This window comes from Meleagris gallopavo, chromosome 1 (genome assembly GCF_905368555.1).
Source record: "Meleagris gallopavo chromosome 1, MGAL_WU_HG_1.1, whole genome shotgun sequence".
In the NCBI taxonomy this organism is placed as follows: Eukaryota; Metazoa; Chordata; class Aves; order Galliformes; family Phasianidae; genus Meleagris; species Meleagris gallopavo.
In genome coordinates this window covers 122,598,216-122,625,831 of record NC_139404.1, presented here as the reverse complement: position 1 = coordinate 122,625,831, position 27,616 = coordinate 122,598,216, and the positions used below count along the sequence as shown (strand labels likewise).

Below are 27,616 nucleotides of genomic sequence, written 5' to 3'. Positions count from 1 at the left end.
ACCATTTCTTACACTTATCTACATTCTGGGGGGGAGCAGTGAGAGGAATGAGGATGACAGAAAATACATCCCTGTTGTGGCTGGTAGCACCTAATGCTACCTGGGGCACTCTGGGGCCACTTGGGGTAAAATATAAAGGTTTAAATGGGAGAACAATGAAGAAAATCCTATCACTACTGCATAGTGATTTTTTTTTTAATGAGAAATATGTTAATATACCGAGAAGAAAATTACCTGTAAGATAATCAAGGCATTCCAACAATTTCTTCTCCCTGGTAAAATCAAGTGCGAAAGTATCAAAAGTATCATTGAGATTAATTTCAGGAATTAGAACCTGGGAGGATGCAGTTGCCATGGAAACCCTATAATGAAAAGAAAAGATCTTTTAGCACATCCAAAGACACAATAGCTTCTACAACGAAGTAGGATCTAATCATCACGATCACTATGAATTCTCCAAAAGCTTGACAAATATTTTACGAGTATTTTATTTATACTGGCTGTTAGGAGTTTCTCCTGCCACTTTTACTCCAGGAAAAATCTCTTGGTACTTAGCTTTTGTCTAATATGCAGTGTTAGATAAGTTTTTAATAAAATACAAACTGAGCAACAATATACTTATAACTATTCCTTCCCGTCACCTCTGAACCAAAGTAGCATTAGCACAATTTTTATGTATGTTCTAAGCGATTCTGACATATGCTGCATCTCTCCCAACCCCCTTTTTTCCCAGGCAGTTCCTTGCTACAGGCATTCCTTCACAGTGCTGTCTCAAGGGCTTGCTGCAGATCACCACACCTCCTCAGCTGTTTAGCACAGCAGACTGCTGTTAAATTCAAAAAGCACAGGGGAAGATAAAACCAATAGATGTCAGCACAGTTTATTTTGAAAAGCTTTTCTCTGCAAAGCATGTGTGCATACTTCCTTCGAACTAAAGGGTTTCCTTGCCTACCTCATTTCAGGAGCTACATCCACTTTTTGTTTGTCAACCAGCAAGAACATTAAAAAATGAACTTTCAGAAGAAAGCTGCCAACAGGATCTACTTTTTAGATCCTCCAACTTGCCATCTCAAAACATTTGTTACTGCATAGCTGGATACTGGAAACACTTACAGAAAATTCAAGAGAGAATTCTGCAAGAAGGTTATTAAACCTTGTGTTACACAACAGAAAATTGTTTTGGTTTGGAGGTGAACACAAAACCATGAGCAGAATATATGTCACTTATCTGTCAGTCACAAGGTGTCAGGTCAAAATCTTTTGATTTCTTCAATTAACAGTTTTGCAAATTGGAGCATTTCGCTGTCGATGAGACTGAAAAGGCTGCAAGCCAACATCTGCTTAGAAACATATTTTCAAGTACTTTAAGAATTCAGTTGGAAAAGTCAAAATCTGAGCTGCACTTCTTATTGTCTTCCACATGGCTTTCAAAGACTGATCTGAGAAGTCAATATCCTAGTCAGTAATTCTTGCCATGAAGTTTTCAGCACTGTTTCTCTATGAAACTGATGTTTTTTCTTCCCTGTCCCCCTCACTCCCAAGTACTTCACCTGCAGTTGCAGTTGTGCTGTTGTGCTTTTAGGTCTAGTAGAGAAACAAGACATATGCTTCTTGTAGGGCCATACATTTCCAGTAGGGCAGACTCAGCCTGACTCACACCTCCAAAAAATCAGCAATAACCTTACTAAGAAACCAGCAAGCAGGTATGTAATGTGAGAAGTTTCTCTGAAGAAGACCTTATCATCAAGCTCTTTGGGGACAATACAGAGAATGCACTGTGACTAAGTGTGTTAAAGTCAGTTTTTGATAGTCCACCATTTCAAAGATCATTTTAGGTTCAGAAGAATGAATTTTGTCTTGTACTTTCTGCTTGTTTCATCTCACACTGTACTTGGTTGGAGAGGGGTTTTCTAGGATAAATTCAGTTCAACCATTGTAAATAATCCATTATATAAATCATTGTAGTGTGTGTAATGTCTTTGCTATACATAGTTACCTGTTGTGCTTACAAAAGAGAATATTATACTACAATTACTTTGAAATATATGAAGAAATGTAATGAGCATAGTTTCAGAAGACTGTTTCAGCTCCAGGAGTTCAGGACCCTGGTGAGAGTAGTCTGAGTGCAAATAAAACACTGCTCACCACATATGAACTAGGAGACTTACTTGGGAAAAATAACTTACCTTTTTTTTTTTCCCTCTTTTTCTAGTTGTAATTTGTTTGCAAGCACCTGCTGTTTTTCTCCCCTGTTCTTATTCATTGCTTTAAATGATTTTTTGTTTTGCAAGACGTTAACAGCCATCTCATTACAGATAAGCAATATGTGATAGCCAAGAACTAGATTTGATTGGACACATATGTCAGCTGGTCTCATGTCTGTTCTCTAAGCATCACTCCTGTGACTCAATTTATGATGCAAGTATTCATTTCAACAAGTTCAAAATGGAGCTTTTCTGAATGTCCTCTGGTAGTCTGTTAGAAAGTTTTGTTATCTCCCTACTGCTTATTCCACTGAATACTGAATAAAGGCCCTACTCTCTCCTTCGGCATTTTCCTCACAGCACTCATGTATATTCTGTGGTAGCTTTTTTATCAGCTTCACCTGGGAAAAATCAGTAGCACAATATATCTTAGTGATAGAATACAAAATAGGGTTCAAGTCTGACAGACTAAATTGAATCCACTGTCTTGTCTTGCCCTTCTCAGCAGAGTTTCTATTATATGAACTTGTAATGAGAAACCCAGTGTTTCTGGTTTCTATATAAATTGATTAAAACAGCTTTGGTGAAAATAGATATTCTAGGAATCTGCATACAGTGCTCTACAGTAAGTATGGCTTAAAAGCAAGGAATTTCATGATCTGGACTAGGTCAAAATTGGCTGGACATTGTGAAGGTACAATGTGAATTCAAGATATATATTTTAAAAAAAGCAAAATAAAAAAGCTGAATGAATTAAGATGCTTTATTATAGTTTTCTTAATCATTGTCACAGGTACATGCTCCTTCTTTTGTTTCTCTTGCTAACAGCTGAACAGTGGATAATTCCAAGTGAATTTCATCAGAAATTACTGTTGACATTCAGTGGGAATGTTTTAGCCTTCCCAGCATTTGCCGTGAAACCAGACTGAATTTTCTGACAGGACAGGTTCCTGAAAACACTAATCCCCTTGTCTTTGATATATCTGAAAAAGAGCAAGGATGCTAGAAGTAACAGAAATTCCCTGCACCTAGGAATCTAGAACAGCAGCCTCCATAACTTCCAGACATTCAAGCTGTTGAACTATTTGAGTGGGCTACCTGAGATGTACATCACATGTTCTCAAAGCTACACATTTTCAAAGAATCAGAAAATAAGATAATATCCTGAGTTGGAAGGGACCCATAAGGGTCATCAAGCTCAATTCCTAGTTTTGTTACCTTGCTCCTTGCTATTTTGTAAGACTACGTCAAATTTCTCCCAAGGGAACGCACTTGCTCCCTTATTTCTTTCTGAATCTATGAACTTCTCTCACTGTTCTAATACTTATTTCACTCCCTTTCTTGACTACTTCTCTTTTCAAAGGGATGTTTTGATTTAGCATTACAGTAAGGTCTTTTCTCGTCTGGTACAGCACAAAGTGGTGTTACTGGGGAATGCAGCAACTCATCCTTCCTTCTTTGACCACATTATCACAGTGGTAGGACAAAGCAACACAGCAACCTAACTGCCTGAAATTGAGGTTCTCCTGTTTATTGAGAGGAAGATATTTACCTTTCGGTGATGTTTTTAGCAGTTTGCAGGAAGCGAGCGTGATCGTTCTCCTTCAGCGACTGCTCAGCCTGAGAGATGAGGGATGTCGAGCGCTCAATGCACTGTTTGCAGTTTGCAATCTGCTGAGCCAGTTTTCTCAACCTCACCACCTTGTGCGGAAACGTAAGAAAGCAGTCACTTCTCTACGGTCACAAATCACTATTACATTTGCACTTCTGAGGTATAACTGACATGGAAAGGGGGACCCAAGACAAACGGCCTCCCTGACAAGAGCTTCTTTCACACCATTTTGATGGTGACTGCCTTCCACTAGCCACAAAACTTTTTTAATCAGGGGACAGGCACAGCCTTCATGCCTCAAAATTTTCCACATGGAAAACAACAGAGAAGAGCCAAAACAAGCACAGCTGGCTTTTCTTCCAACAGAAGAAATGTCATTTCCTGGCACTTTCTGCTTACATGATAACTAAAGGGTATTTAGATAACCATTTCCCTGAAGTGAAAAGATCAGCCTCAATGGCAGCTTACAGATTGCATACTTTTTTCCATATTACTGAGGTAAATTTCATAAAAAATCATCCGAAAATAAAATTTGAGAAAAAAAGACTCTTAATTTCTACCAACAATACATGCCTGCCATTTTCATTACAAGCTTTTAGTCAAACAAGGTGGTTTGGGGGGGTATTTTTAACAGGACAAAAGCGCAGTAGTACTGAAGAGATTATTATTATTACCGAAAACATATGTGCTGGAGATAAACACAGTAGATGTGACTGTAATCACTAGCTGAAAGGTTAGGGAGGGGCACAGTCAATTCCCCATTTAAAGACAATGTTGGCTAACAAAACTAATAGTTCCTGAAAGGTCTGGGAGTCCTTCCCATTGTTATCACACCAGGATTGCTGCTACTTCATAGTCTGAACAGGAGTAAGAAAAAGGAAGGAAATGAAATAATCTGAAGTTTAGAAAGGCATTAGGACTCAGTTACCAGAAAAATGAGGAAACTAAGAAGTATGTGGATTAGCAAAAAAAGTGCAAACTTACAACCATGACAGAGTTCTAAATCTTGGGAATTATGGCATAAACTTTAACGCTGTTGAGTGTAATTTCAGATATAATTATGACAGGAGTTATGATTTTCTAAGCAGAGATGAATGTATCTTAGTGCTCCTACATGACAATTAAAGTCTGCAGGGAAAAAACATCTTTTGGAAAACTTTCAAAAAGAAATCACTGTCTAAACAATTTGTGTTCTGTAACATTGGTGTTTCTTTTCAGGGAGAAGAAATAAAGATAAAAATGCAGGAAAAGCATACAGATTATTAGAGATTGCCATTGATCTGATCGGGCTTTCTCCTCACAATTCAAGTGTTCAGGCACCCAGAGCCTTGGAAGCCTTTCCCTGAGTTCCCTCCAATTTGTTCCAATGTCTTTCTGTATTGGGAGTCCAAACCTGGCTACACTAACTAGATGGGATCTATTCAAGTGCTGAGCAAGGCAAAGAATCTCTTCCACTGATTTATGATTTACTGGTTACGCTTTGTTGATATGGATGGTGTTGGTGGTTTTACTACTGTTGACTTATGTTTAGACTGTTACGCATCTAGATGTACAGTTACACTGAGGAAGACTCAATAATTGAAGTACTTTCACAATTACTTATGTGAATAAGGGAACAGTATTTAGATCTCAGCTTTTCATAAATACACTGGGAGGTGGAGATAGATATCGGGAATGGGAATGGTTCAACTGATTGTTCCAAGGATAAGAAAATACTTTTTCTAATTGTGCATTTAAGCAGAGATCACAATTTTGCTACAGCAGTCTAACCAGAGAAAGGTACGCTGCAGTAATAGGTCACCTCTTCATTTAAGTATTAATAAAAAAAAAGAATGCATGAACTGATACAAATGTTACCTTGTGAACTTTTAGCATTTAGAGGACATGCCATGAGTTTCAAGGTCTACATAAAAAAACATTTTTTTTTTCTTTATTTGATTTTTCTTTAAAACTTAAAAAGACAACTGATCATAAACATCTAAAGGAAGAGTGTCCCGTCCCTCTGTCCATAGAGGCAGGAATGACCTCAGCACTAAAATTATCTTCTCTATTTAAGTGTTCTTCCTGCTAAGTGCTCAGTCGGGTTTTATAGGTTTTAGGTGAGATTTAGGAAGGAGCTGCATTCCACTGTAAGACTGGTATGTCTGAATGTGCAGCCCTGCAGTCTCAGCTAGAACTATACTTGAGTATTTCCATCTCTATAGCCTTCACTATCGTTTCCTAGAAAAATCTACCATTCTTTGCCTTCCAGAAAGACTACGAAGAGAAGTCACTGCCTGCTTTAAAAGAAGATACCTGGAGCTGAATTTCCTGTGGTTTTTCAGATTTTCTGGCCATTAGAGAGCTCGCTGGACACTGTAATCCTTAACAAAGTTTCATGACTGTTATGGTATTTACGCAATTGCTCAGAAAAGACTAGCCTGATTCTCACGTTAAGAGCAGATTAAAAACTAATCTTAATTGTCCATCTAGCTCAGCATCTAGTTTAAATAGGCCAGTAGTGGAGGCACCGTCTAGGAAATAACACATTCTCAGAGGACAGACTCAGCCAGCAGCAATCTTGCTCATGGATGTCCTGAGCCTGAAGTGGCACTGCAGCATTTAATTTTGCAGTTTGTTATTGTTTTTGCTGTTTTTGTTCTCTGATTTTTCTTCAGTTTGCTTTTCTTTCATGAGTTAGTCCATAAGACTCTTGACTGCATGAATCTTTCAGCATCTACAGCATTCTGAGGAAACACATTCCAGACCTAAACTGGCCTTCCATTGGAACCACTTTTTGATTAAACAAAGTAGAACAAAGAACACAGATATATTCTGATATCCGCAATATTCACACACATTTGGACATCAGAATACATGTTCACAAGCAATCAATTTTTAAAAAGTAACTAATGTAGCATAAATTCAAAATAAGGGAAAGACTTCTACTTCATTGACTGCACAGCTGGTCTCAATACATAGGGGAACACAGTTGAAACAATAATTCAAAAGGCCATCATTTCCATGTAGAAGGGAATTATATTTTGTTAACAGCTTGGGGAAATTCAGGTTCTGTCATACAATGTACAGGACCAACAGTTTCAAACATGTTTAAGTCAGCCCTTGCCTACAGGCTTTTCATTTCAAGTTAATTGGAATAGTTTGACAGCTGAATGAACCATTTAACCTGCTCTTGACTTTGTTCCTTTCCTGAGTCTTTCCCACACAAGAAGAGTTTATATTTGACTTGGTTAGTTTAGCAGTTAAAGAGTAAACACCATGTACCAAGCAAATAAGAATGTTAATTCGACTCTAATGTGCTTTTGAGTTAACAGGTAGCTAGCTCAATGTGTTGAAACTTGAATATCAGAGATTTTATTGCTCAGTATGTTTGCCATGAATAATCATCATAACTCAGTAATTAGAAGTGTGTAGCAAGTACTGTGGCACTTTGTGAAAGTGAAAATTTTGGAGATAGGCTGTTAGGCATATAGCAGAGGGAAGGAAGCATTAATTAGTCATCATTTTATTATTATTTACTGACAGTGATATCATTTCAATGATTATCCTTAAAAATTATAATCGTGCGTAGGAAGAGAAATACTAAACAAAATGCTTAAGCCTGACATACTAACCTTAGCTGATTTCTTTCCTCTTTACATAAAAAAATAATGGCCCAGGACTACAGAGAGAGACTTAAAATTTTTAAGTACCTGAAGTCAAAAAGCTGTAAGCATAAAGAGGTAATGTTTCTGTGATATAAATAAGAAAAGCTGTTACCTTTCCTTCCTTGATTTTGGTTCCAATTATTTGTCGTCTCTGTTGTATTATTTCAATGAGCTGGTCACATTCTTCCATCAGCTTGGTTTCTTGGCGAGATGCATTTACCTACAAAGTAAACCATGTTGATCTTATTTCTAATTCAAGTGAGAAAAGTCTGTTTCTCTGATGATCGAGCGATGTCTGTTATGGCCGACAGTTGTTAGACATGAAAGCTCTTCAGGAGGTTCACAACACATCACAGACTGAAGAAGTACACAAGACTGTATGAATATTCACACACGTAAGATCACAAGCACTGGATGACACGGTACCTCTAGTACAGTATCCTGCCTCCATTAGCTGCTAATGCCAGCATCTGCTAGCAAGGCATCTTAAGAAAGCCAAGCATGTATGGTGTTTCCCAAGAATACTACCTCATACTCCAACCAGTTTCAGCCCAGAATCATCTTGAACTAGAAACAATTTTTACATTATTATTAATCCCCATAAGTGTTATCTTCTGTGGATCTACTAGATTACTGGTTTATTCTCTTGTAGGGCTTCTTTTCCACACTGAAGAGTCTGATATAATTCAGTTTTTCTTCGCACAAAAGCCAGTTCCTACTTTCAATCATTCTTGTTTCCTTCTCTGAAACTTTGCCAGGTCTATCATCTCCTTTCTGATATGAGAAACAGAACTATACTATATGCTCAAAGTGCAAACTATGGAGTTATACAGTGACAATATATGTTCACTATTTTGGCTTGATTGCTTTCATTAGTAATTCCTAATGTTTGATTTGCTGAATTTAGCATTTGAAAACATAACACTTAACTACTTGCAGTGTCCACATAGTGGTTTGTGAAAGATTCAAGTAACCAGAGATCCAAGTGACATTACTTAGTCATGTGTATGGAATGTCTTCTTTATCATTGCTACTTTGATGATAAATCAGAATATAATAACTGTGCTGATGCAGACATAATATGAGCTGCTGAAACTGCTTTTAGCACCAAAAAAAGCAACAAAGAATACTAGTTTTCTGTGGAAAATGTTGACTTTCTGTCAAAAAATAAGCAAACTTGAAATAGAAAAGTTTTGTTTTTCAGATGAAAATGCTTTGTTTCTGAATGAGACTGATTTTTTTCAATGGAAAGACAACATTTTGTATGACAAGCAAAATGTACTTCTCCACCAGCAGTAGTACTTATAGCTTAAATAAACAGCTTAAGGAGAAATAAAAAAGGCGAAAAGTCCTAATCATATCTACAAAGGAGAAAAAATAGAAGGAGTGATTTCAGAGTTGAGCTTCCATACTCACTTTGCTAAGAGGGTAAAGCAGCCCTCTGCCCTGGCCAGTTTCTCCTAGAACTACACTACATCACCTTTTCGATTGCACTAGTAGAGCTAGTGGTGAACCAGGACAGGGAACAGTTCCAGGTGAAAACTAACTATATTTCTCCTCCTTGGTTATTTTTTTCAGTCCAATCAACACCTTGATCTGTCTCAGCTTTCTTCTTTTTTCTTCCAACAATGTTTTTAAACATGCATTTACCTGTAAGCATATTACAGAGCTCATTAAGATTAAGCAAATGCCTATGTGTCTAAGTTTGGGCCAGGACCAATTCTATAAATACCTTCTAATATATAACACGTGTCCTCTGGGCAAAGAGGGGACTTGTTTACAAAGACCTGCTTTCATTAAGAATTTGGATTATCTTCCTCAAATCTTTATAAAGTTAAAATCTAGTTGCATATTTCATTGGTTTAAATATTAATTATGCTGTCAGGGTTAAAGAGAAAATAAATTCATTTCTGGAAGGGAACAGATGGTACTGAAAATTCTGAAGAATGCTGCGCATAGCAGGTGAAGAAGTAGAAAGTACTTCCACCATGCAGTTTTAGGGTGCCTATTTATCTACTCACAACAGCATTGTCTTCCGTCTGGCTTCCCATCAGAGTCCATGAGTAGAGACCGATCATGGAACAGCTTACTCAAAGCCTCTGACAGTGCATACATCTCTCCACTGATGGCTGACGGAGAATCCAGAACTAGTCAACTAAAATATCAGGCTTACTGAAGGGCCAAAATTGGGTTGTGTGAAAGCTGTCCTTCCAACTCCACCTCTTATCATCACCCCACCAGACCAGCTGCGTAACACCTGGTCAAGCACTGTACTTTGGTGTGAACTTGTGCAGAGCTGTTTTCAACAAGGTGTCCAACACAAAAATCTCCCCTATTTCATCTATTTCACTAGTGGGCTGAAATTCCACCAAGGTGGTGAATCTCAAATGTGCTCAGTCAAGGGGCAACAATCCTGTTCACTACACATGGATGCAACTCTTTTTACTTCATTAACAAGGTTTGTTCATGCTTGTGCTGACTTTGGCTGTATTACTGTATTACTGTAACATTTCACAGGATTTTTGAGTAGCTTCCACTCAAAGCGTTACTTCTATCACGACTTATATCATGAATGTGTTTTGTGTGGTAGACCTGAGTAGTATTTGGGGTGACTTTCATGATAGAGAGAGTTCAGAAAGGTTAAGTCAGCAGTGTTTCATTAATGCCCAGATGGTTTAAAAATTAAAGTACTAAATAAATTTTAAATTAAGAAACTCTAGACTAAGAAAAATGAAATGCTTGGAAGAAAACTTTGAATTTCTTACACACTGTCTGCAGACTTCTCTTTTTCCTTTGAAATCTGGAAAATATACTCGTATATAAACTTCATTTGAAGACATTTCCAATGTTATAGTTTGCATGAGCTTATTAAAACTGGAAGGAGTATTTCCAAAACTATTTTATGTGTCTGAGCCTTACATGAAAAAAGAAAACAGCATTTAATTTGGGGGCTTTTCTCAAGCTGAAATACTCCTTAATCAAATTTTCAGCCTAGAAGGCCTCTGAATCAGTAATAACTTCGTAATTGAGCACATGCCTAACTTTAAGTGCAGCATATTAGCAATGGCCCTAAAGGGACTACTTGTGAGATTAACACTGAATATTATTTACTTGTGTATTTCTGAGGAGTCATATGTCAGAACAAAGAGCCAGAGGCATGGAACAGGTCTCTGCTGTACAGGTGCTACAGAAATACCAGAATAAGACTTTGCCTTCTCCTTGAGTCCTCTGATGAACAGCAACCTTGACAATAACTTCCAGCTGGGACTGGCCAAGGAATGCAAGTTCTGTCTGATGAAAATATTTGAGGTTTTATGTTCTGTATTTTTCCACATTAAAAACAAGTCCTCTTTCCAAGAGTTCATTAAAAAAAGACTGAGAGTCTCATTCGAAAAGTCCGGAGGTTGTGTCATTGACTTGGGCTGTGGGAGGCTCTGAATCATGCAGAGAACAGAATTAATTCTGTGCATCCTCTATCCAGGATGAGTATCAGTTCTTAAATATAGGATTTTCATTGTTCAAGAGTGGGCTTTTTCATTGTTCACACTGGACTTGGAGACAACTTTCTGTTGAAAATGTCACTGATATCAACGCACTTAGTTTTGGCATTAGAAAACTCCTTAGAAATCCATAACCATAACTATCTTAAACCTAAAGTATCTTTTTTTGTTGGTACCATTTTAAAAAACTTCTCTTCCATACCACAAAACTTTTTAAAAATGGACTCAGAGGCCTCGTTAGGATTTAGTGAAGTTATGACATTTTCCACAACAAAATAAACAAGAAAGGACTTAGTTTAGTCCTTTTGCTTTCATGGGTAATTTATTTCTACTTCCCAAACATCTTAATACTTCAAACAGTTAGCTGAAAAAAACAGTCAGAGATCTTTCCAGGTTTTCCAGACGGATGGATACGGTCTAATAGCCTAAGCCTCAAGGAGTGGGTGTTAAACAATAGAGAAATAGGGTTTCCTCGCATCTCTGACAGGGAGCTGGAAACCACAAGGCCCTCCTAACCCAAAGGGGAAAGCAGGCCAGCTGCTCCCAGATTCACAAGCTGAGAACTGCATTGGAAAGCATTCTACTCTCTGTAGAGGCTTCCTAGGCTTTCATCTTCGGAGACCTGAGTTAAATTGCAGCTTAGGTCATAAGAAAATGAAAATGGTGGTTTCAAAGTCCCTAGCAGATGTTTGGGAAATCACAAAACTGTAACGCTGCTAGTGGTTAAAGGTTACAGGAAAGCTTCTATGCTTAATTCAAAAGCAAACAGAGTGCCATAGGACTAAATTTACGCTATGAAAGATAATATACCAGCATCAAAGGATATTTCAGTATCTCAGCAGACTTTTTTTCCACAGGAGCAAAACTCCCCCTCTGGAATTTCTTATGGGTTGAGGCAATTTTGTCTGCAAGTGCAAATACTTAAGTCTGTTGGCAAATAATCCCAAAATGACAAACAAAATAAGCCACTCTAAGAGGTTGCCTGCTTTTTTAAAACTGACTGGGATAAATTAATCAAAACCAGAGTAATTTTTACTCACTGGTCCTCCATTAGTTGTGCAAACTGAAATAAAGTAGGTTGTAGAAAAATCTCTGGAAAGTGAGGTATGTGTTTAGGTTTTAGCTTTCCTATTTAAAAATGACCTATGTTCCTCAAAATGCCACAGGCATGGCTATCCAGGTAAGCAAAGAATATCAGCTTTTCTTTATGAGTGTGAGTTGATGCTTATAGAATTACTATTTATGCATAAACAAAAATAAAAGAGAAAAAAAAACAAACAAATTGCATTAATTCTGCTTAACAACCAATACTTTATTGCCACATATTTCTTTCTTTTTAGGTTTTAAACCTGAATTCCTGGCCAGAAATTCTTTCCTTTCATATCCCTATTTGATAACACAGGTTATTCCATTTACTTTTGTAGAGCAAAAGCAACTCTTAGAATAAAGCTTTTTCAGATTTAATCAAGTCTAAGAGTAAAACTGATTTTATCTATTGTGACAAACTGTGCCTTTGGAAATATGTGATATTAATCAGCTTGCCATCTAAAGGGATCAACTACAACTGCTGTAGACTAAATTGGTGCAAGAGAAAGGAATGGCCATCTCCCATTTCAAGGTGCCAGAGGCTTTGTTTTTGTTTGCATTCTACGTTTATCTCTAACCTGGGTCTAGAGGCAGTCTCAGAGCAGGTTAAACAAAGGTCAGCACAAAAGTACAGCAACTGACTGGCTACGTAGGAATTTGGTGAATGAAGAACTAATTAAGCAAGGATAGCTATAGATAGCACTTTGAGTCACACTGATAAGGCTATCTTTCCCAATCTTGACTAAAAGTAAACCTTTTTAGAAGTTCAAAATACTCACATTATTCAATCAAGTATTAAAGTTTTTGGTTTGTTCTTTTTTTTGCCTTGCTGTGCTTTGAAGCAGATGGTTGAGAAAAACTAGCCGGCAAGGATCCTAGCAGTCCTCCAGCGACATTTACAATCCAATCAGAGGAGGAAAGCAAAACAGAACAAAAACAACACAGAAGTTTCATGGAAAGCAAACAAATCGTTTTCATAAGAATTCCATTAAAAACATTAAACATCTTAAATTCAAATTGTCTGGAAAATTCTAATAAAGAACCTCTCCAGATATGGTGAGGCTGACAGATGACAGACTAGGCCTGCTTCAAGGAACCAAGCACCATTTTTTATGAAACACAAATGCAGCACGATGCTGAAGGCATCACAAATGCAGCATGATGCTGCATGAGGGCAGCAGCAGAGGGGGGCAATTCTGGCAGCACTGATGTTTAAGACTGATTAAGCTTTAGTGAAACCAACCCTTAGGAGGGATGTGTTTTTTCAAGACACACTAAGAGGGTTAAATTAATCCTTTAAGTCATTATTTTTGCCCTTTCTGTTAATCGATTCTTTGAAATAATATTTTTCTGAATTGAACAGTATTTACTTACTTATTGTTCTGATTTTGTTTTTCCTGCTGACACCATGCCTTTTTGTAATGTTGAGCAAAACATTCCACTTGGCTTATTCAGGGTAGAAAAACAAAACCAAGTAAGTAATCACTGAAGTTCAAAGAATGCTGAACTCTTGTATCCAGCAGTTCAGTACTTAAAATCTGGGGTCTCTGGCCCAGTTTTTAGCATATTTGCTAGAGGAACAATGCCTTTGGTCTTCTTGCTGCTCTTGTTATTGTTCAGCAGCTTCTGTTAGGATAGATAATGGAGAAACCTAGGAGTGTTTTGTTTCTATAAAGGTAAATGTCTCAAAGACAGAGCTCCAAAAAGTAAGGGCATTTTGACTGCCGAGTTACACTCTCAGATGGTAGGCACAAAGTATTACCTGCTGTATTACTTGATTAGTGATTAACAGTGACTGAAATTTACTTTCTAAGGACAAGGTTTTGCAGGGATGTCGGTCTGACATAGATGCGAACAGATACCCATGTATGGGTGTGAGGCAGAGGAAGAGATGAAGGGAATGGGAACTGGCCTTTTTACCAGACAGTGACAAGAATTCCTACTTGTTTATATTTAGTCCATGCAACCCATGTCATAATCATGACTTAAAAAGTTACAAAACAGTTTTAGGTGCAGTAACATATTCTAGTATATGCCTAATCTGTACGTTAACGGTATGCATAAGTGCTGCAGTTCTAGACACATATATGTGACCAATTATGCATTTAATTAGTCATCTGTGAAAGCAATTAAATGTTTCCTTAGGCAAATAATATTTGACTACTAGGCTAGGGCATGCTGGGCATGAATTGAGGACATCCTTGAATGAGTATTAATTCTGAAGTATCCATATACTTAGTATGTTTTGTTAGTTTTATTTCTAAAATTTCTCTACTATTATGTAAAATTAGAACTCACTGAAGCTTCCTTGAAGTTACTTTGAATGAAATAAAGTTTTATGAGAGTGGAATTAAAGGTAGAAGTGAAGTACTAGTAAATCAAAAGTAGATCATGCCACATATTCCATCTAAACCAGATAAAATATCTCCCTTTCATTAGAAACTGCCAGAGGAAAAAAATGCTATAAACCTTCCTGAGGGTTTTAGGCACATCAAGCTTGCTAATTAATCTCTCATTGAGAAAAATAGCTCCCAGTTTCCTTCAAGTCCTTCTCCTGCCTACTTTAAAAAAAAAAAAAAAAAAAAAAAAAAAGTTATTTCTAGGATTTGAAGAGACTATAGCTGCTGAACAAGTATTTTGTTATCTTCACAAAACTAGGAGGCGTTAGGACAGAAAAAAAAAAAGAGTTTTCAGTGCAGATACTTTCCATATTACCTACCCTATATATTTCATACTGATGGTAAATGCTTTTTTAATCTATTGCCCCTTCCCTATTGCCTAGAAAACCCCACCAAAGTGTATTTCTTATTGCAAAGCACAAGTATTCAGCTATGTATGACTACGAAGGACATTTGCTGCAGTTCAGCCGTCAAACTCTACATAAAGGCTTTGCGTTAAGATTTTTCTAAAGAGAACTTCTCAGTTTTCTCAGGCTTTGAATGTACTGGATACAAATCTCAAAAAGGAGTAAGCGCCATGACAGTGAAAACATGAGCATCCACTGTTTTATTATTGTCACAGACAAAGCCTCTTTATTGTTTATGCTTCTTCAGGGAATCACTCTGACAGCTGAGTTCTGACTTTGCTTTCCCTCAAATAGCAGAAATGCTCCATGTATCTCATATAAAAAAAGGATGGAGACCACACAATGTCATTAAATTTAAGGAACCTCTCTTGTAGACGCAGTCTAAACAGAAACTTGATTTTTCATTATTTACAGTTTTCCCACTTGGCTCATCTCTTTTTGATAAGGGAGGGGGAAAAAAAGAAAGAAAAAAAAAGATGAAAAAAAAGATAACAGCAGGCTTTTTGCAGGTGCTGCCATCTTCTCTTCATTGCTTCTGCACGGCTGCTGTCATGCTGATTTAAATCGTGGCTGACCGGTGTAAGCATTCACTATCTGTGCTGAGGATCTTTCAATACACAACTTTGTTCAGGTGATTGCATAGCATAGCTATAAAAACACCCGATGAGACACAAAAACAATTTTTGATTGAGAAGTTTCTGCTGAGATTTAGCCTGCAGCAGATCTTTAGAAGTGAGCTAGAAACTGAACATTTCCATTACAAACAGAAAGCAAAGGAGGCAGCAGTTTGAGGGCTATGCAATTATAGGGAAATGCCTTCCCCTCTTTGAATAGCCAAAAATGATTTTGCAGCAGTGTCCAGAATTTGCTTCCTATGACGTTTGGTGAATTGAAAATAAAACCAAACCAAACAAAAAGACTGAAGTACAGATGTTATAAAGCTGTCTACAAGCAAAACCTATTTCCTTTTCCCTCTCCCTTGGATAATTGTTCCAATTTTTCCTCCAGCTGAATTCAGATTATGTTTCTGCATAACAGATGAGAGCAGCTTCATGGTATTGACTAAATAATAGATGCTTGATCATATACTTCCTATAAGAGATGAGAAAAATGTCCAGAAACAATACTGAAAGTGTTAAGAAAAAAAAAAACTGGTAGAAGAGTCTCATGCTCAAATTTGTGCCTAATGTCAATTATTGTCATGATCTAAAGTGCCTGCAACAAACTCATGTTTTCCTAACAGCGAAGTGCCTTGCAAACTGGAAATTCCAATTTTACAATGGTGGTTTTAGAAGATTTGTCCAAGGCTCTTACAAGAAATTTCAGTTACCAGCAAAATTCTGCAGAAGCGGGACTCCAGCTAAAGCCTCAGCTGCTAAGAGGGCTTATACATGGGCTCTTAATGTATGCCATTTAACTTCTTTTCCCCAGCCATCTTCCCCATAGCTGCAAAACAAAGCTGCTTTCCTGACACACAGATGTTTTTATGCACTCTTTAGAGACACATGATTTAACCACATGCTAGAGGGCTCCCTCACTGGGTGAATTTCCATGGAATTTATAGGTAATAATCTACCAGGACTGGTTTTAGTGCTTTATTTACAGGTTTTCTACAGATATTACAAGATGTATAAAAACTGCAAACTAGAACTACAAATAGGCTCTGAGCACCCTGATCTAGCTATAGATGTCTCTGTTCATTGCAGGGGAGTTGGACTAGATGGTCTTTCCAAATCCCTTCCAACTCAAATGATTCTATCATTCTATGATTCTATGAAATAGTTATATTGAAGTTTAGAAGCCATTTCTATTCAATCTTCTCAGTTTGCACAGAAAACTGCATTTTATCATATGAATCAACCTACCATTTGTTACAACCAAGCCTGGTGATCCTCACAGAGGAGGAGTACTGGGACTTTGGGGCTCTGTACCCCCTCACATGCTGTGGAAAGATGCAGAAAGCAGCCTGGCCAAAGCTGAGGTTGTAGATCTGCGATCATCTCCAAGGAAGGAAAACAAAACTTTCCTGATGAACAGCTTTGGGATTTTCAGGAAAATCAAGAAAGGACAAATGGAATTTCAGAGGAACGGAGAGTGCAAAAGCAAGTGTAAAAGAAAACATGTCAGGAATGAGTCTAGAAAGTGAGTTAAATCAGTGTGTCTGTGTGCTTCTAAATAAAAAGAAAGATTCGGGATAAAAAAGAATTTTAAGTATCTGAAGTGTGCAGTTCTCAGGGTGTGGTTCCCACTGAGAAAATGAGATTTTTTTAATTAAGTGTTACCATAAACGAAGTGTTAGCACAGACTATACTTTCATATTGGGCACAAAGTCAGTCATCCAGATTTTATAAAACACTTAATAATATCTCAGCTTCACTTAAAGCAGTAAAGACAAGCCTGGCTTGATTTATTCACCCAACTTTTCCTGCTGATAGGCCCAAAACCACTCACAGGAACCCAAGCATGGAAGTGGACTCCTCCAGTCTCTCAAGATTAGATCTCACATCAGGATAAATCTTGTCACAAATTGATGAGGTCCATCTAAAAATAGTTAAGATTTACGTCCCCATTGCTGTGACGAAAGGCAGCTCCCGAGCCCCCTCCCTTGCTGCTGGAAATCATCCAGTTTCCAGAGAGTGCACATTGTTGACCAGTTCCTGCTTGCTAGTTTGACAGAAAAGTGAAAACGGCTCTCTTTCTGAAGGGAACAAGCTTTAGTTTTAGGACAGGGAGTGAACAGGATTTAGTTTTTGCTATAGACGAAGTTACAATCGTCTGATGAGAAGGATGTATGGTGAATAATTAATCTGCCATAAGTCTGTTGCTGGGAAGCCATTAACAGCACACTTTGTTGATGAGAAACAGTGGCACTGTAACAACATTTGGTTTGGCTGCTGAGGATGCATTTCTGCAAAAGACACATGGTCTGTTTGTTGTTCATTTTAAGAAACATCAGCTCCTGGTCCATATCAAAAGCCAAAAATGACATTCATTTTTCCTTTCTCATGACAGTGTTGGGGCTTTTTTGTTTGTTTCCTTAGACGATATATGCTTTTTTAAAAAGTTAATGTTTGTTTCTAATTTCTACAAACCCATGTTAATTAGAACAATTGTTTTTGATGTACCCCTTAATAAAAATTGGGTAACTTTAACACAAGGACCAGCAACCTCCTTTTCTTTTTTGTTTTTCAAAGTTCACATTATTTGGCATAAAACTCCCCAGGCTTCTCTTGCAGGGTTTTAAACTCTGAAAATATAAACCAGTACTAAAATAATTTTAAATTAGGTAATGTTAATCTAGCAGATTTTACAGTGCATTACCTATATTTTTAAATGCTTAAAAATGGCATTAACTATATTTTACATTGTTATCTGTAATATAAATGTATCAAAAAAGAAGAAGAAAATTGTGAGACCTCTCCTATAAAACTAACTGCCTGCTCAGTTTCAACCAGTTAATGAGTTCATATGGCAACACTAATATAATCACTGGAAACTTAAGACTTTTCTAAATATTTTCTGATTTTATATTTTTAATATTAATATTACAACAGCAAATTGTTTGTTTTATTCTCTATTTTTGTTTGGGTGATTTTTGGTATAGAAGAAGCACAAAGAAGAAGAGCACACTGAATTTTAAATTCTATATAAGCCTGAGCATCTCCAGTGTTTGAGATATTTGCATCATATCTGGAATTTTCACATAGTTCTGGAAAAAATAGATAGCCTTAGAGTTTACTTCTACATCCCCACTTGCCTGATTTCCAGTGATGCTTAGGTCCAGGGTTTTGACTGAAGCTCATTTCTTAATATTCAGCTAATTTAAATGCTAATTAGACTAATTTGAAGAATAAGACGTGGTAGGAATTTATTAACATCTTTGCTGCTATTTCTTTACATCTACAGAGAAATTTTCTAAAACAGGACTCAAGGGGCAGTAGCACATCTGTTACAAGTTGAACAAGTTGGATTTTTTGTAATAGCAAATCTTACAGCTGGAAATACAGTGCAGAGGAGGAACAATTTAAAATTTTCTGTATCTAGCACATCTTGGATATATGCCATTAATGTAGAAGAGGCTTTATGCTGTCCTGGGCTCATCCGCTTCATACTTTTTGTTCTGAGTTTTATATATATATTGGAAGAAAATGTGTCTCATCTCTGCCTCACATTATCTGCAACAGTCATCTCATCCGATGCTACATTTATTCTGTATGATGTTATTGCTGTGTATTATGAAGAGCTCAAATCCACTACCTCAAGTCTAATCTTGTGATATAACTTTCATGGTTTTGTAGAGCCCCACTCTACAGAGTGGCCAACTCTACAGGTGACAGGCCAACTAGCTGGTAGAAAAATGGATGGGGTGATCTCTTTGGAATATCAGTCTTGTGTTTTTTTAGCTAGTTTGTTGTTGTTGTTTGGTTTTATTGCTCCAACATCTGCCATTGCCACTGTCTATAAGTATGAATTTTTTAAGACATGACTTTGAATCTACTCACAAACAACAGTTGCTCTTGGGCCTAGTTAGGTGACTGAATTTTGATCTGAAAAAGAAGTCCTACAAAGATCTGGAGGGTGGCTGTGTTAAGGCAATGTATGTCAGAATTAACTTTCTTTCCATCATATCCCTATCTCAAAGCTCTGGGTTGAGAACACCTTCCTCACCCAAATTCCTGAGGACTATTCTCTAGGTAACTCTGACAAAGAACCTGGCTTTTGCATGTATGGACAGCCATACTCAACATTACTATTATTATATGCTGCTAGGCATATGCTGCATACTCTTCTCTGAATAAATAAGGTTGCTGTAGTAATCATAATGCAGGCAGGAAAGAAATGTTCCTGTGTTGAAGCCTGTCAACAGACAGTATTGTTATGCAAACAAAACAAGATTTTTCACTGAAAAAATAAGCTTGGCATGCTAATCTGGCTAGCAATTAGCTGCTCAATTGAAAATACCTTTTCTCTGTGATTGAGGTGTAAACCACCACTATTTATGTTGTGATTCTCCATTTTTTGTTCTCTGATTTCTGCCCCATGTCATCTAAAATCGAGTTTAGCACTTATGAAAACTGACAGCACTGCAAATCATTAGCACAGTGTATCTCAGTGAATTTCACATCTGTCAAGAAACATGTGGACCTCATGAGACTGAGCCTTCCCTGGTCTCCTAGTATTCTTCATCAACAATTTTCCTGGAGGAGGGGGGAAAATATATATGTAGTGTGTCACTTGGGACTCACAGCTGAGACTGACCACAAGGAAAGCATTGGTGACCACTTGGATGCTATGGGGATATTTGTATAATTTTAATGACAGAAAGCACAATGACAGTATTTCATGCTGTCTTCTCAAGTTTTTTAACATGGAAGCTATTTGTTCATGGTAGTTCACTGACCGGAATATACTTTAAGAAACTGAGAAGGTCTCATAAATGTAAAAAGAGAACTTCTGCTAAAACAGTCTATTTTGGACTCTCTTTTCTTCCTATGCAAGCTCCCATTGTTAAATTAGTCTGTGATAATTTTAATTTGCATATAGAGCAGCAGTCCCCACAGGGCCATCTAAAGTATCCTCTAGATTTGGAGGTAATTTGAATCCAGGTCCTTCCTTACTGTGCTATCCTCAGGCAACTCAAAGACTTGTAGGCACCTTTATTCTTTGGAAGAAAAATTTATTTCTTACAAATCATGGCAGACAGAAAGCATTGTGGGTCTGGGCCTTACTATTTCTTTGCCTTAGTTTCCTATCAGTACATATTATTCTGTCTTGCAAAGGAGCCAAGTAGATAAGCATTCTACAGACATTGAGTGGTGTACCCAAGTTTAGCAGTGTTGACGGTCAAGCAAACATAAAATCGTAATTTAAAGGGAACAGGAATGAATGTAAAGAGGATTAGCTATAATGAGAACACCATTTAACAGTGAAAAAGTTCCAAAAAAAAAGTTCTGTTTATCATGACTTTAATTTAGTTTTGCACTTGTTATGATTATATTTAAAACTTTTCTGAAAGCTCAAAGTGAGTGTAATTCAGTTTACAAGTTTTTTCAAATGCAGGTCAGTACTCACTTCTACATGTTGACAGGTCTGAATAAGTTTTGCCAGAAGAGTTTCCAGTTCAGTATTCCTCTTAATAAGGTTGGTAAGGTTACTCTCCAAATTTTGCTGTACATAAGAAAGAAAAGAACAAATTAGTATTTTTAAGAATTTAATGCTAAGGTAAACAGTTGAAAAGGGGTATATTTTCATAATCTGAATTATGCAGTTACAAAAGTATAAACATGTGACATTCATTTTGATGCTCACTGTTTGCCGTTTTGTACGCACATCAGGCATGGCAAGGCAAAAAAGCAGAAAGTTCAAGGTGTCAGTTCATAAAAAAATAGTTTCTGAGGACCTACTGAAAACGAGCTTAAAATTTAACCAGGGACAGAAACAGAGGAATAAGGAGAAAAGCAGGAAGGTGAAAATACTTTGCCAATTAAAAAAATGAAACTTTGTCTGAGACCATTTATTTTGTTCCCTGCTCTCAATCTAACAGCTGAATTTAAAAACCTACTGCTAAATGAGGCCTTCTAGCACGTGCTCCTTTGGGACTGAACTTGTAAGGGCCCAGCAGTGTGTCAGCACTTGCTCCAATTCACAGTACTGAGGGAGGGGTTAATCTAAATGATTTAATTCTCTACTTCCCTGGAGTCTGATTTTTGAATAAATAAACCTAAAGAAAGCCACCATTGCCAGGTACAAGAAGGAAGTATCTACACACTGATTGTGCCTTCGCTGATTATTCTTCAGAGACGATATGTGGCTTGCGCCTGTGCTTATTTGCTGATTACAGTCACAAATAAGCATCCCACAGTTTGTGAGCTTGGAGCTTTCTACCTCTCAGGCTACATCCGGGCTGCTATGCAGCTGCATGTCAGATCGAGATCCTGAAACAAATGGTTGTAGCCTCCTCCCTCCCCGCGGTACCACAGGAAGGAAATCCAAGCTCATGAGTGGTCATTGTGGCTGTGATCTGCTTCCTGATCTGGCTGTTCTGGGACCAGGACCATGCAGTGTCCTGTGGGACTTGCAACTACTGGCTCTTCGCTTTTCAACATAGATCTTGTGATAGCTGTTGGTTTACATATAAGTCCATCTTCTGGAAGCGTAAAATGCAACGTTTCCAGATAGACAGAAAATCCTTTAAATATAACTTCAGTTAACAGACTAGGAAAAAAAAAAAAAAGAAAAAAAAAGCTGCTAAAAACAGTCCTAACTATAAACACTCATATGTTTTATTAACTTCATATGCATACATTTCGTATTGAAAACACTGAGGATAGCTGATGTGAGAAGCTTTTCCTCATAGCTGTTCTCCTATTTCTCCTATTTAAATGCGAGTCCTTTACAACCATGCAGTCCCTTACAACCTTTGCCTTCTAATCGTACAATGTCCTCCAAGAAGTCTCCACTAAAGCAATCTAGACAGTGCTAAACAAGAGTATCAGAACCAAGCCCTTCCCACAAGGGCCACAGTGCCTCTGCAGAGCTCTAATTAATTTCACCTCAGTCATCTTTTTATTAATGGGCTTCCTTTCTCCACACTGCTACTTTTCTCCCCAGTATATCTCTTTTGTCACTGAAGGCCCTTCAGCTGTCACTAACCCTACTTCTCATCCTTCCATCTTGATGACACTAAGCTGAGTGGTACAGTTGACATACTAGAGGGAAGGGATGCTATCCAGAGGGACCTGGACAGGCTCGAGAGGAAGGCCCACGCCAACCTCTGAAGTTCAAGTCCAACTGCTCCTGGGCTGGGGCAATCCTAAGCACAAACACATTCTGGGCAGAGAATGGCTTGAGACAGTCCTGAGAAGGATTTTTGTGTGTCAGCTGATGAAAGACTCAAGACCATCTGGTAAGATGTGCCTGCAGCCCAGAAGGCCAACTGTATCCTAGGTTGTATCAAGAGAAGTGTAACCAGCAGGTCAAGGGAGGTGATTCTGCCCCTCTACTCTGCTCTTGCCAGACCCCACCTGAAAGTACTGTGTCCAGTTCTGCGACTCCCAAAAGAAGATGGATATAGAGCTATTGGAGCAGGTCCAGAGGAGGGCCACAAAGATGATCAGAGGCTTGGACCATTCCTCCCTGGAAACATTCAAGGCCAGATGAGCCTGTGAGCAACATAGTCTAGTGGATGGTGTCCCTGCCTATAGCAGGGGGTTGGAACTAGGTGATCTTAAAGGTCCCTTCAAACCCAAACCATTCTTGGATTCTATTCTATGATCCTCCTATATCCCCAATGTCTCTGCGCACGTATTTCAAATGAGTGTGCTTGTTTTCTGGCACTGTTCTCAACTACTTCACACTGTTTCAAAACACTCTTTTCTTTGCTCTCCCTCTATGCAGCAACACAGTCTACTTACTCCTTGTATTTGGCTACAACTGAATGAAGCTGGCAGTATTTCACTGCTGAACCATACACGCTTTGGCATTTACCAGGGCTGATGCTGTAAACATTGGAAGAGCAGCCAGTCCTGTCCCATTGAAGAGAGTACAGGATTTAGATGCCTTTATGTATTTAAGCCTTCAGAGAACCATGATTGGTGTTTTTAACTTTGGCATTTTCTTCCCAGCACAACCTTGCATATCACATATCACAAGCTCTGGCTGTAAAAATACTTTTTACATTGCATTTGTTTTACAGCTCATTAAAAACTAAGTGTAACAGGAACAGCAGTTCTTTACAGAACAGTTTGAACTGTATCTTATATATTTCCATAAGCTGTAATGTGAATGATCATTTAATTGCAAAGTCATGTTTGCCATGCTGTTAGATGGCCCTCTACAGAGCTGAGACTCATACGCAAAGTCTAAAAACCATATACAGTTACAGCATCAGATAACTTTTGTCTTTAAAACAGTTTGTTAAAGGAATCCAAATGTGCAAGTACTCTTGAAATCATGTGTTCTCTTATTGCATATATATTTATTGAGCACCTGACACAAAAGAATTAAGACAAAAACTGTATATTCCTGGCAGCATTTAATTTCAAATGTATTATTGGACATAATAAATGTTAAATGTTGGGGCAAATACATACTACAGTGAAAAACTGGTCTCAAAACTGTTAGGGAATACTATCATGATTTTAAAAGCTTGAAAATTTCTTACACAAAGGCCATTAGTACATGAAAAGTAAGCATTTTTCACTGAAACATAGATTTATTTTCCTGCAGATTTTATTTTAAATCTGTTGCATAAACATTCCAGATTTCCTGGTTGGACTTGATAATCTTTAAGGTCTTTTCCAACCTGAGTGATTCTATGATTCTATTATTCCATTATCTACTCAGTAAATATAAACATGAGGCAATATATTATTATGGCTTCAGATGAGTCTCCTGATGTCCTTCACATTAATCAACTGTAAAATTAGAAGAGAACTATTATACACAAATGTAACTTACAAAAATGTGCTCCTGAGATCTTAAACAGTGTCATTCTCAAACTGGAAAGTTTTGGACTTTGTTTCATTGTAGTTTGGTAGGCAAGAGATTGGGGTAAATAATTATCAGAATTTTGTTGAACTTTTGTTGAAGAACATCAGTTTATACTAATGCTTTACTAAATAGTAATAACCTGGTAGCTGATTTCTGAAATTAATATCAGTCTTCTCAGTTTCACTAGGGTAAGTACAAAACAGCAGAAGTTAAAACTGGACTGTCTTGAAAGTTGTTAAAATTCAGTCAACTCTAATAGTAAATTCACCTGGATTTTTCTTCCAGTTAGTTCTTGTCCCTATTCCATGCATCAGATCATAGCATGTACATTCCATGTACAGATCATAGCACCACCCTAACTACCACACAGCATTGTAAAGAAAGTATATTCCTACATTATCATGAGCTAATGTGAAAATGAGATCCAGAATAAACTCATTGAAATTATCTTTCTTCCTCCCAATTAATCTTCTATGGCCATTCTCAAAAGTTAACCCCAAGTTACAACTAAGGTTTTGGAAATTTCCTAGCTAGATCATAATTTTTGAAAAAATTCTACCTGCGTGTCCTTATCTCTTTTGTCACTTGCCAATTTTCTTTGCTAAAACCAGTGCTGGAAATTTGAGGGATGTTTTTGAATAAGCTCGAGAGTTATACATTTACTCTGCAAACAGACTTCCAGCACATTAACTCAGTGGATGCAAGCTGCTTGGAAAAAAAAAAACAAGCCAGGCTGAATGCTTCCTGACTTATTAATGCAGACCTAGCTCAAGATCTTGAAATTCCATGCGTGCTTTGCAGCTGTTTTTTATAATACCCAGTACAAAGTGAAGAAAATGCTTACTGTCTATTTAGCATGGTGTGACAATTGTACAACATGAATATTCCTATAATCTGGGGATAAATCCAAGTAGACGGAATCACAGATGTAATTGAAAAGGACATTTGAGGATGATGTTTCATTTTGAATCTGCATGCCTACAAAATGATATGATCCAGGGAATGGAATCTGAAGTTGGAAAAATTCATGCAAAAAAATAAAGAAAGGCAACTCATGTCTGGATGTCTTCCTTAAGCTGCTGTCTAGCCCACACTGAAGTATTGGTCCTTTTGCAGTAATGATTGCGTGAGGTTCATGCCCTGATTGAAGTGAGAGGTCAGACTAGATGATCATAATGGTCTCTTCTGGCCTTTAAATCTATCAGTCTATGAAAACCAAATGTGAACCCATGCCCTTTGCCAAATTAACAGTCTCACGCAAGGCACTGCTTGTCTAAAATAGGAAGGTAGCACAAACAGCTAGTCCTAAGCTACTACATGGGTTGAAAATACTGTCAAAATAAATTAATGTAAGTCTCTAAAGAATAAAAATGCTGAGTTGTCTACTCCTGCCTTATGTGACAGCAGAGAGAGAGCAACAACATCCCTGAGAACTTCTCAGTGGCATTTTTCTGCTCCACAGAAAATGTCTATTCAAAAGGGTCACAACAGAAAGCTAAAGCTATTGGCTACAATGAGATTTTCCTGCTATTACTGAGTATAAGTACTCATTAGCATTCTCCACTTAAGAGATTTCTTCACCTTCATGAATTTCGTTTGCTCATGGAGTGCTTTTAGAATCGTTCCTCTGAGACTGCAGCATATGCTATGAGTCAAGTACTGGAACAGTCCTTTGCAACAACAGTGCTGTTCATTATTTACAACAAAAATGTCATGATCAAAGCCTTTTGGTAAAAACTTTGGTGACAGTTTGCAACTTCTTACTCGAGTAAGGTTTGTTGGATGGAGCCCTGAGCGGCCTGATCTAGTGGGTGGCAGCTGGAACTGGATGGTCTTTAAGGTCCCTTCCAATCTAAGCCATTCTGTGATTTTGTAGTTTTATGATTGTTTTGAGGTTAACTCCTAGTTTAAAGAAAAAAACAACTTCAGAGGTCTTCTGAACTTACCAGAGCTCTTTACAGTGGAAACTAGGTATAGGTTTTGCAAGAACCACAGCCACCTTCCTACCATTCCTTTACAAATGATCAAACTGAAAGAGAGATCACATATTTTCATACTTGGTTGGTGTGACCAAAAGCCACACAGTTACACAGCAGTAAAAGAGAGAGATTAGAATAAAACACCACAAAGCAGAAGTGGAATCAAATCCCATTTTAGTCAAGTTAGCAGGGGAACCAGAGTGGTATTGACATGGCAGATCAGTCTTTAGGATATGCAGACTCCCTATAAATTGTAAATACATACCCCATTACTAACAAAGTTCATGTAACCCCATTTTTCACTGTAACTGTTTTTTTCCTAACTCAATGAAGTTATCCTTGCATGTGCTCCAGTTACGTTTCCACCTCGCTGTGGTGACATACCTTATGAACCAGCCCTGCTGCCTCCAGGACTTGCGTCTAATCTATTAAAAAAGTTGCCAATCAATTCCAGAAGAACTGCCAGAATATTAAGAATGATTTTGAGCCAGGTTTTGGGGATATGAGAGTTTAATGTTTCCTTTGGTGTTCTTTATTTAAATGGACATGCCAGGCACACGTGGAAAAACTTAAGCTAATTTTCATTCTCTGTGCTTGTCCTGAAACAGATGACTGCTCTTCCATAGGATATACATGCTCGACTCTGTATTTCTTCAGCTAGGGAATGGTAACATTTGCAGTTAATAGCAATGATTGACCTCAAGTCTCAAATGTGCAGAGTTTGACAACTGTACTCTACATTTCCAAGTGAAAAGAAATAGCAGCTATGATGTTGATACACTCCTGGGGATTATGCTTTTTACCTCAAGTGATTACAGTATATCACAAGGAAAGACCCCTGAGATACTGCACTGTTAATTAATTGTCCAGGACTATTTTTATTAAAAGTGCAATAAAAAGAGCTTCTTTTGAAGCCACTATGGCTTAAATAATGTTAACTAAATTAGGTCTGTTTCCATATACCATAGGAATGCTGATTATTACTTTATTAACTCTTATTTAAAATGGGACTTCGGGAAAGTAAATGAAATCCAAGTATTTCAGATTCTTGACCACATCAAATTCTTAATAATCAAGAAGATAACACTCCAGGGAAAACCTCCACTTGTTCTATCACTTCTCTGCAAAGTCATGCCCTCAATATACCATGGATGCCTGCCATTTGCAGCCACAGTTCTGGCCTTAGTTTCAACAAGCGGTGCCACACTAATGTGCTTCATTAGTTGCTATGCTGCAACTCTCCTTAGTCTTTCTTCACTGTTCTTCTGTTCCACAGAGCATAAAAGAAAT

At 37.6% G+C, this 27,616-nt stretch overlaps 1 protein-coding gene across 7 annotated transcripts in view; it reads right to left on the bottom strand.

The window, feature by feature from the left end:
• The window catches only part of MID1 (midline 1), a 246,674-nt gene that overhangs the window by 31,254 nt on the left and 187,804 nt on the right, over positions 1-27,616 (bottom strand). For all 7 annotated transcript variants that reach the window (XM_010726623.4, XM_085212395.1, XM_085212409.1 and 4 more), the window contains exons 3-6: positions 20,928-21,023; positions 7,576-7,683; positions 3,757-3,905; positions 235-362 (exon numbers count right to left, since the gene is read on the bottom strand). In XM_010726623.4, the coding sequence (XP_010724925.1) occupies positions 235-362; positions 3,757-3,905; positions 7,576-7,683; positions 20,928-21,023 (481 nt within the window). The remainder of the gene's footprint in view (positions 1-234; positions 363-3,756; positions 3,906-7,575; positions 7,684-20,927; positions 21,024-27,616) is intronic.